Source organism: Prosopis cineraria, unplaced genomic scaffold (genome assembly GCF_029017545.1).
Source record: "Prosopis cineraria cultivar Desert tree isolate PC_DT_omini unplaced genomic scaffold, ASM2901754v1 PC683, whole genome shotgun sequence".
NCBI classification, from domain to species: domain Eukaryota; kingdom Viridiplantae; phylum Streptophyta; class Magnoliopsida; order Fabales; family Fabaceae; genus Prosopis; species Prosopis cineraria.
In genome coordinates this window covers 27,519-38,545 of record NW_026556008.1, presented here as the reverse complement: position 1 = coordinate 38,545, position 11,027 = coordinate 27,519, and the positions used below count along the sequence as shown (strand labels likewise).

Here is an 11,027-nt window from a genome sequence, read left to right as displayed (position 1 = left end):
AAAAGTAAATGTATTACTAAATGAATTATAAACAAAGAAAAATAAAATATTAAGAATGCAAAGACTAAAAAAAGAAATAAATATTATAGAATTAGAAGAAAAAGATATTATTATACAAATAGGAGAATATGAATTAAAAATTAAAGAATTAAACCAATATAATGATAATTCATGTGATGTAATATTATGAATAGATTTTATAAAACAATACTATCCTTTACATATGTTTCATAAAGCATAGTGTTTATAATACCTTATAATCATTAAGTATGGGGACTAAGAATAACAAAATTATATAGTAGAAAAGATGAAAAATTTTAAAAGAAAATTAATTCTTACCTAGTTAAAAAACTTTATATACAAATCAAGTTATAAATATCATAAATATGTCAGGAACTTTAAAAGTTGTAGAAAAGAAAACTATTGAACAAAGATTGTTAGATAATTGTAGTGAACATCCTTTAATTCATTGGAAAAAATTAAAACATTTAGCAAATAGAATTAAGAGATTATAATAAAGAAATAAATTGTAAACTTTATCTATGGATAAAAAATAATAAAAAGAATTTATTATACACATAAATGAAATGAAACAATATGATTTAATAAAAAAATAGATCTGAATATTCATCACCAGCAATGATAGTTATTAAATATAGTGAAGAAAAAAGAGAAAAATTTAGATTAGTTATAAATTATAAAAAGTTAAATGAGTTAGCAATAAGAAATATATACCTAATCTCAAAAATAAATTTATTATTTAATTTAATAAGAGGAAAGAATATATTCAACAAATTTGATTACTTCTACTGTTGTACTTGTTATTTCATCTATCTCTTGTTCTGATACTTGATAGGTATTTTTGTAGTCTTGTACAATTGTATTTGATATTAATGTTGGTAATTTTTTATAAAATAAATCTAAATAGAATTTTTGTTCTTTTGGGTCTATTATTCTAGCATCATAATAATATTTTTTAAATTCACATATGTAAACATTTAAGTATTTTGGTTTTAATGAGCATATTTCTATTTCATGCGTTTTCTTTATAGTTATTTCTTTTTAGTTGATTCATTCAATGATAAACTATCTCCTATAAATTCATTTCTTATTAATGTTACATAATTTCTTATTATAATACCATAAATGTTGATTCTACTAATAAAAAAGCTGTTGAAAATCTAAATTTCTTTCAATTAATGCTGTTAATGTTGACTTAGCCCATTCTTCTAATATTCTTTCATTATGTATATTACAATCTAAATCTAACCATGTTTCTATATTAGATATTTGTTTTATTTTATATTATGTTAAAGGTGTGGGTATATTTTTATCGGGTATATTAAAAGTAGCTTTAAAAGATTCTTAAGGTATTTTATTTTATATTAAATGTGGTTTCTGTTTTTTTTTTCCCCATCTGATTCTAGCATTATTTCATCTACTATTCTTCTATTTGATTCAAGTAAATTTTCTTATGTTATCCTACTTGTTTCTGCATTTGTATTTGTATATCCTTGTCCTTCTAAATTTGTGGGATTAAATTGTGTTGATTGAGTATTTTACATATTAATAATAGCTTCATCATAATTCTTATTTATTAAATGTCCATATTCTTTTTTTAATCCTTTTAATTTTTCTTTTTCTTCTAATTCCATTAATTCCTCTAATTCTCGGTAATCTACTTCACTTATTTCTTCATCTATTATTTAGCCATACGTATGTGTTTTTTTTTTTTGTTGATTTTGATTTTTCTTTTTCTTATTTGGAGTGTAATCTTGTAACGTTATTTTTGCTAATCTATTATTTTCTTCATAATCTATTATTTCTTCTTCTATAATTGTTTTACTATCTTGTTCTATTTTATTTTTGATTTTGAATAATTTGTACCATTTTTCTATCATAGATTTCTAACTCTAATTTTATTATTTGTTCATATACAATTCATGTATTATTATTCATAACTTCTTATCCTTTTTGTAATTTTTTTTTATTCTAACTTGTTTTATATTTTTATATATATCTTATTTTTTTATTTTTTTCTGTTATACTATAATTATTTATTATTATTATTATTATATTTATTTGTAAAATTTTATCTTCTATGTGAGTTTTATAACTTATTCGCAAGGCATTCATTATTCTTTGAGTATTATATTTTATTAAGCTCATATTATGTTTTATAAACACCGTTCAAATTAAAGATCACATCACTATACTCAGCACTGAAGATTGGATCCGGGAGGGACACCGCCTCTACTAAACCCGGGGGGAAAAAACTCATAGCACCCCTTCATAGCTGCGTTCTCCGTCTCCGTCTCCGTCTCCGAGAAGCTCCGGCCGTCGTCACCTCAGCGGCGACCCCTACGCCCTCCGCTGCCACTGTGCTCTGGTACTTCATCGACGTCCTCCAGGTTTCGCCGGTGCTGTTTGTTCTCTTTTTCTTTTTTCTTTTCTACTTTGATTTTTTTTTCTTCCTGGGTTGATTGTGAGGCTTAGCTTTAAGAACCGGCAACCCTGATTGTGACAAAATATACGGAATGAACAAAATATACTTCAGCGAAATCGCCATCTTCTCCAAATTCCACTATCCGTATGTCTATTGCTCTCTCTCTTCTCCTTTCGAACAAGCATCGTTATAATCCATCCCCTCCCCACCATTAAATCAAACAGACCGTTATATTCCACCTCCTCAAATCTCTTTGCCGATTCTTTCATTTTCGTCCATAATACCAATTGATTCTTTTACAGTTGTGATATTTGGGGATAACAGTGATAGTTGGAGGCAGACATTGATACCAAGAAACAAATTTTCAGTTCAAATAAACATTGAGAGAGTGAGGAAACGAATTGAAGGAGGAAAGTATTGAGCATTTTTGGTCAACAAAAAGAACCAGTGTTTCCCTCCATCTACGCTGTTGGTCGGAATCAAGTTGTCTGATTCTTCAGGTAGTCGCGCCAGGCAACAAAATAGTTGATGCATCATACCAGAATTTGCTGCACTTTTTGGTGATAATAAAGGTTGTTTTTATCATTTCTACAAACTCTCCTTCCTTCTCCAGGCAAACATGGGAAGAAATCAGTCTCCCTCAATAGCAGGAGACTAGTTCCGCCCTTGCCACCGTTCTTTCCTTTCCATTATCAACCAAATACTGCTGTTGCAGGAAACTACCAGCTTTTCCTTCTCCCTCATCGAGTTCCAGGGTTCTTTTCCTGCGGTAGCTCTCTCTTTTTTGTCTCGTATGCTTCATTATGTTTCTAGTTGCATTGCCTAATATTGTTACTGTGAAATTCCATTTCATATGCCACACTCTTTTGCATTCCTTGCTTTGCAGAAAAGGATGTTGATTCCTCATTATTAGTTCTCCAGAAAAGTTTGGACCTTTGAGCTTTAGGGATTTGCAGTGTCAGTGGAGGTGATACTGATTTTAGAGTTGAATCTGAGTTAGGACGATAGTTGATGTACTGATAGTGATATATTAAAAGCAATGAAACCGCCTATAAAATATGTTAGATTTGATCTGTGAGTTATAGTTAAAAAATGCAAAGCCGTATTGAAACTGGAGAATATGATGGCCACAGGTACACTTAGGAATGTAGTGTTAACTAGTTAGGTCTCATATTTGTCGTTTGGTTGTAATTATTAATTGAAGAATAGGTGGATGTAGACGTACGAAGCATATATAGATTTCAATCTTGCACTAAGTATTGCTTGCTAGCTGTTTGATTGGGATTTGGTGTAGTGGTTTATTTAATAAATGATTATCTATAGAAAGTGAGTTGTCTTATTCTGTCAGAAAGAAAATTAAGGTTAGAAGAATAAAGCTTTAAGCTTTAGTTAGTTTGAACTGAAGCATGTTTGAGGGGAGTGAGAAGCAAAATTTCATGGTGACAAAGCCAAGGAAACATATCACTTTGGGGAATGAGGGAGAGTATCACTAAAGTGGTGTGTTTTTGTGTGTTATATATATATATATATATATATCATATTGTATTGAACGTGCTGGATTGGAAAATGACAGGGCTAATGGCGTGATGGTATTGTATTGATATGTCGGGGTACTGAAGTTACTAGTTATAAATCAGTTTCTGAATTCGGCAAAGTTGGATTTTGGGTGTTTTCTTCTTGTGATATCTAAGGTAATTTAAATTAAGTGTAATCAAAAGTGTTGTATATCTATCGAAGCGTGGAAATGTATATCTATCGAAGCGTGGAAATGTTTAGGTGAAGAAGGGGTGAGATGGTTAACTAAGTTATTTAATGTGATTTTACGGTCCAAGAAAATGCCTGATGAGTGGAGGAGAAGTACATTAATTCCTATTTATAAAAATAAAGGAGATATTCAGAATTGTACTAACTATAGAGGGATTAAACTCATGAGCCACACAATGAAATTGTGGGAGAAAGTAATTGAGCACAGGTTGAGATTGGAGACAAGTATTTCTGAGAATCAATTTGGTTTTATGCCAGGTAGATCAACTACAGAGGCGATTTATCTACTAAGGGGATTAATGGAAAAGTATCGTTGTAAAAATAAAGATCTACACATGGTTTTTATTGATTTGGAAAAAGCTTATGACCGTATACCAAGAGAAGTGCTTTGGAAAGCGTTGGAAAAAAAGGGAGTACGGATTGCTTATATTAAAGCCATACAAGATATGTATGAGGGGGTAAAAACTAGTATAAGAACGCCTAGTGGTCAAACAAAGGATTTTCCTATAAAGATTGGGCTACATCAGGGATCATCTCTGAGTCCTTATTTGTTCAACTTGATTTTAAATGTTTTGACGGAACATATTCAAGAGGAAATCCCGAAATGTATGCTCTTCGCGGATGATATAGTTCTTATAGCAGAGACAAGAGAAGAGGTTAATTGCAAACTTGAGTTATGGAGGAGGACATTGGAGTCGAAAGGTTTTCGTCTGAGAGAAGTAAGACGGAATATTTATATTGTAAATTTGATAAAGGACTATTCGAAAATAATTTGGAAGTGAAATTGGGAGATCAAATTATACCTCAAGTGGAAAAGTTTAGATATTTGGGAGCCATTATCCAAAATGATGGCGAAATCAGTGGAGATATTTCACATAGAATTCAAGCTGGGTGGTTTAATTGGAGAAAAGCTAAAGGAGTTATTTGTGACCGTAAGGTGCCTAATAAACTTAAAGGAAAGTTTTATCGTACTGCTATCAGACCGGCAATGTTATATAGTAGTGAATGTTGGGCTCTAACGGGACAGCAAGAGCATAAAGTTGGAGTAGCAGAGATGAGAATGTTACGATGGATGTGCGGACATACACGTAAAGATAAAATTCGAAATGAGCACATACGTGAAAAAGTGAGGGTGGCACCTATTGAGGAAAAAATGGTAGAAAATCGGTTGAGATGGTTTGGGCATGTACAAAGAAGACCAAGGGAGGCACCAGTGAGAAGAGTGGAACATATAACTTTGAGTCCGATTAAGAGAGGTAGAGGAAGGCCTAAGAGAACACTCTTGGAAGTTGTTGAACGTGATCTCTTAATTAATAATATTTCTAAAAGCTTAATAAATGATAGAGCACAATGGCGTCTTGCAATCCATGTAGCCGACCCCACCTAGTGGGATAAAGGCTTGTTGTTGTTGTTGTTGTTGTTGTAATCAAAAGTGTAATATGCACCGTATAGGTGTAATTAATATCAATTTAAGAAAGCATCAATATCAAGATTTTTAAATTCCAACTGACAGATTTTAAAATAAAAGTTTGATGAAAAAGTGTTGAAAAATATTGAAGACGGAAAATTATATTTTATTTCTTTAAAAAGGCATTGGCTTTATAATTTTTAATTAGCTAATTTTTATGTGATTGAAATTTGGGTGGAAAGTAGAATGGTTGCTAATTTATATACATATATATATTCGTGTATCACATAAAAACTCTTAACATTAAATTAATTTTTCAAACTATGAACCGCAATAGTTTGAAAAATGGAAAAGGTTAAAAAAACTGTAGAATTAGACAGCCAGTGCCCCATGGAAAGTGAGACGGCTAGAAACTTAGAATAGAAGAGGTTCTAGATTATCTGGAAGTAGGGCAAATAGAAGAGCAGCAAACAGGATCTAATGGCCTTGATGAAACAGAAGGATGAAGAGTATATCGCTGGCCTTTTATTTAAAACAATTAAGTCTAATCCTTTGGGTGCTCGCTTCTTCGTGGTGTAGTGTGCTCCCTCCCTAGCTTGGCATTACTTTCTTCTTGCTGAGTGTTATCCAAAACCCTTCCTCTCCTCTTTAAATCCCAAACAGCTTCAACTTGAATAGCCGTCTACTGGTATTAATAACTCATTTTTTTCATTTGCTAAGCATTTCAACATCAAGTTTTCATTCTTCACTCCAGTTGACTTTCTTTGTTGCCTTTGATGGTGTTTTCTTCCAGCTGTCTTGCCCTCGAGTTTTGATTTGTTATATTATTGTGCATTTCATCTGTAAATTAGTATGATGTGAGATTGGCTTCCTGTTCAATGTCTTCTTTTTTTGGGATAATTTTCTGGGTCAAGAACTGTTGTGTGCATCTAAAAAATTATTGTTATTTCCCCCCTAACTGTGATAGCTGAAAATTTGTTTGTTTGTGAGTTGGTCAGTGTTGGTTGACCATTGTTGCATAGTTTTCAAATAGTTTACTGACCTTGTGATAATGAAATTTGTAAAGCTGAATTTGTAACTATGTGAGAACAGTGGTTGATTGCCGTTTCATCTTAATTTTACTACTCCTTTTGCAGCATTAGCATTTGACAATATGTCAAAACAACCCAACATCCTCTTTTTGGAGGAATGGCTGAGGAACAAATGTGGCGGTGCTAGCAAATTAAATCCTAGAAACTCTAATTCTCCATCTGCTCGAGCCATTATTCAGGCATGGGCTGACCTCAGGGACTCTGCTAAATATGAGTCTTTTACCTTACATCATCTGCAATCTCTTAAAATCCTTGTCAATTCTCAAACATCTGTCCATGTTGCAGACCCCCAGGCGAAGCTGCTTGTTGCCATTCTTTCATCTCCAAATCATTCTCTTCCTTATGAGTCCTATCCTCTTATGTTTAGGCTTCTTTACATATGGGTGAGAAAAACCTTGAAGCCTACTTCAGCTATCATTGATTCAGTAGTGGAGGTCCTCTCTCACCTCATCTCTGTTCAATTTGATTCTAGAAAAGATCCTTTCTTCTTTTCTGAAGTTATTCTCCTGCTAGGTGCCATTTCTTCTGTGCTCTCTTCACCTGAAAGATCCAAAACGACCTGCTTGGACATACTGTCTGGACTGTTGATAAAGGAGTATCAATTCCTTGGCTTGTTTACAGAACTTGTGCCTGATGTTCTGGCAGGAATTGGGTATGCTTTGTCTTCTCCTGCGACAGTTTATAATATTTCAATACTGGACTCATTATTTGAAATTTGGGGCGAAGAAAATGGGCCTCAGGGAAGTATTTCTCAGGGATTGATGATTCTTTATTTGTTTGATTGGGTTATGTCAAACTTGGTTAATTTCCAGTTTTGGGATAAAATACACTTATTTTGTCAAGAAGCTTTTCAGAAGTTTAAGGTAAATTATGCTCCATTTGCCGTTTTCATGGCTGGGGCTGGAGTTGTGACGGCTTCAAAAAGATCTATGTCAAGCACTATTAAATCTGATACCATCTCTAAAGCGAGGACTTGTGCAATTGTTTCAATGGAAACTTTAGCTAGCAATTTGTTCTCAAGGATGTTGAGATCTGATATGTCAATCTCAGGCAATGATCTTAGAGACAGACTTTTGCTCCAATGTGTCTCATTAGCATTGGCTCGAACTGGCTCATTTTCTGGTCATTCCTCTTTTTTTGTTTGCCTTGCTTTGGCATTGTTAACTGAAATACTTCCATTGCCTTGTATGTGCAAAACTGCCCTTGACTTGTCAAGAGGTTCTGGTGGGCTGAAGCTAACTGAGATCAATGAACATCTAGATAATATCCTATTCAAGGAAGCTGGAGCTATAACAGGGATCTTCTGCAATCAGTATGTCTCAGCAGATGAAGAACATAAGGATGTTGTGGAAAATCTTATATGGAAATATTGTCAAGATTTGTACTTCGGGTACAGGCAAGTAGCTTTGTTTTTTAAAGGCAAGGAGGATAAGCACCTTGAGGGTTTGGGGAAAATTGCTGAATCTGCTTTTCTCATGATTGTGGTTTTTACATTGGCTGTCACAAAGCACAAGTTGAACTCCAAATTCACTCAAGAAATGCAAATGGATGTCTCGTTGAAGATATTAGTATCATTTTCTTGTGTAGAATATTTTCGTCATGTCCGTTTGCCAGAGTACATAGAAATAATTCGCAAGGTTGTTGCGAATGTTAAGGAGAACGAGCATTTTTGCACTTCTTTTGTGAAGTCCATGCCTTCTTATGTTGAATTGACAAATAGTCCAGGTGTGATTTATCATTTTAAGAAGCCTAATTTATTTTATTCAATTGGATCTATGATATGTTTTCCCGCGCTGGTTTTGATTATCTTGCTTTGAATAAGATTTAACATGTCTTGTAGAATTTACGCTGGACCAGAAAACCAAATACATATGGTCTAAGGATGAGGTACAAACAGCTCGCATTTTATTTTACCTACGAGTCATTCCAACTTGTGTTGAGCATTTGCCCAGCCATGTATTCAGGAACATGGTAGTTCCAACAATGTTCTTGTATCCTACATCAAAATAATATTACTGGGTGTTTTGGGTTTATGCTCTTGTTTGCTCTCTGTTCTCATGATCATTTGCTGCAAATTTGCTTCCTTATTCAAGTGAAACTAGATACATGGAACACCCAAATGGAAAAGTAGCTCGGGCCTCACATTCTTTGTTTATGGCATTTATTTCTTTTGGGGAAGAATCTGAAATGAATGGAAGATTATCACTGAAGGAGCAACTTGTTTTCTATTACATAGAAAGATCCTTATTGGTATCTGAATCAACTTTAACTTATGTCTTAAATTTGAGACTGATAACTTGAAAACAGTTCTAATCTTTTGTGGAACATTAAATACAGGGGTATCCAGGCATAACTCCTTTTGAGGGTATGGCTTCTGGAGTTATAGGAATTGTTCGACATCTTCCTGCCGGAAGTCCTTCAATATTTTATTGCATCAACAATCTTGTTGAGAAGGCAGACATGCTCTGTGCCGAAGTCCTCACTAATGATGCTGATGCATGGAAAAAGTTGCAGGGGGAGACAGAGCCTTGCAAGAGATTACTGGACTTGCTTTTGCACATAGTTTTTTTGGTTGACATACAAGTATGTTACTTTTAAATTTCTTACGATTACCTGATTTCTTTTCCTTTTTTTTTTGGGGGGGGGGTTTGGAGAGCGGAGGTTTGGGAACTAAAACATGTCATCTTGTTTTCATCAATCAAAATTCACGTTGTTTTTTGCCACAAAGTAATATAAAATGAAGCAGTGCGGACCTTCTAGGATTCAAGTTTGACACCTGGAATCTAGGTGGACCTATGAAAAATAAAATCAATTATTGCATAATTCAGCGCTTAAGATTGGCCATGCTGGAAATTGTTTTGCTCTCATGTTCATTGAACGATGTTATTGAGTTAATTTAATTAAGCCTTTACTGCTTGCTAGGTCTTGGTGGATTTAATGAAGTTGTTAGCACAGCTGATTACCAAGTTACCACAAGATGCACAAAACATGGTTCTTAATGAGTTATATTCACAGGTGGCTGAATGTGATGATGTTGTACGAAAACCAACATTAGTTTCATGGTTGCAGTCATTGTCTTACCTTTGCAAAAAGGCTTCACAGGAAAATGAAGTCTCTGCAAAGACTCCTAGTGAAGATAACTTCATTTTGGCCTGCGCTGCCGACCCCAGCAGCTGGTTTAAATTAGCTTCACGACTCTGAGCATTTAGATCCAATGTTTTTCGCTGGACTTTCTCTTCTATCCTCCAAACTCTCTTGTCACAAATCATGTTAATACATTTGTTACTGCATGAGATGTATAGCTGAGAGCGGATTCTTGACTTGCTGCTTTTAATCTTTTGTCCATGCACCTATAATCTTGTCTCTATTACCTGAGGAACATAGTTGATTTTAATACCTATTGCGTATGTGACATCAATTATTGCCAACCGAAAATAAGAGCTGGTGGGATGTGCAAGCTTAACGCTTGGCTTCTCTACCCTTTTCTCCTCTTGCATGGTACTGAAAGTGAAGCCAAAATAATAGGTAAGCTTCATGAAACTTACTCTGCTTATCATCTCAATTCTCCACTAGTTAGTCTTTTAACTATATTTTCTGGTGTTCAGCTTGGTGGACAGAAGTGGTTTTGATCAGGTGTTTGTCAGGAAGAATATTAAAGTGAAAGGTTCACCATTTTGAGGTAATTTCATCAACTTGAGTCCTTAATTATCAGGTTTGAATTTTGATTGGGGCTTAATTATCCCAGTGTTTCTGTCCCCTTTATCCAGCAAAAGAGCAGCAAATGTCCAGGTGAAGATGCTAGGTCTGTCTGGGAAAAATAAAAATAAAATGTAATTTATTAGTTTTACATGCATTTGGATTTCTCTCAGTTTATATTAGATCTTGATCCTTGTCGAGGGTTTATCTCACTTTGTTTCGACAAAATGTCCTGGCGAAGCTTTTGGATTTGGCATGGAGAAAGCAATGTAAATACTTGCTGACATGGAGCATACAGTTTAGTGGACCTGTATATGCGTGAATGTATGTATATCAAGTGTGTGTAAGTTTGAGATGTAATTTATTAGTGAGAAACGATGAATATATTAAACTTTTTCCTATGATATTTTATGCAGGTGATAAAGTTTATGTTATGGCTTGCTGTGTTTATTAAGAATTATACTATTTAGTAAAGGCAGTTTAGTTGTACTTGACATGAGATGATTTATGGAAAAATTAATTATAAGCTGATTTTTAAGAAGCTAAGTTGATTCTTTCTTTGTTTTGTTTTGTTTTATTTTGTTTCTTTTGTTTTGAATCTATCGCTTTCTATATCCTGGAG

General features: G+C 33.8%; 1 protein-coding gene across 15 annotated transcripts; it reads left to right on the top strand.

The window, feature by feature from the left end:
- The first annotated feature begins 2,211 nt into the window (after positions 1–2,211).
- On the top strand, positions 2,212–10,946 carry LOC129298014 (uncharacterized). Of its 15 annotated transcripts, none has more exons than XM_054936407.1 (10): positions 2,212–2,590; positions 2,749–2,946; positions 3,060–3,215; positions 6,755–7,361; positions 7,926–8,434; positions 8,550–8,700; positions 8,812–8,959; positions 9,047–9,292; positions 9,632–10,234; positions 10,327–10,946. In XM_054936407.1, exons 4-9 carry the CDS (start codon positions 6,772–6,774, stop codon positions 9,908–9,910), a joined length of 1,923 nt encoding a protein of 640 aa, XP_054792382.1. In that variant the 5' UTR covers positions 2,212–2,590; positions 2,749–2,946; positions 3,060–3,215; positions 6,755–6,771; the 3' UTR covers positions 9,911–10,234; positions 10,327–10,946. The 15 variants fall into 15 exon arrangements, with proteins under 15 accessions (XP_054792382.1, XP_054792370.1, XP_054792369.1 ...); XM_054936395.1 differs by having other exon boundaries at positions 6,755–8,434; positions 10,327–10,388; positions 10,477–10,946; XM_054936394.1 differs by having other exon boundaries at positions 6,755–8,434; positions 10,327–10,388; positions 10,455–10,946.
- Positions 10,947–11,027: the final 81 nt, after the last annotated feature.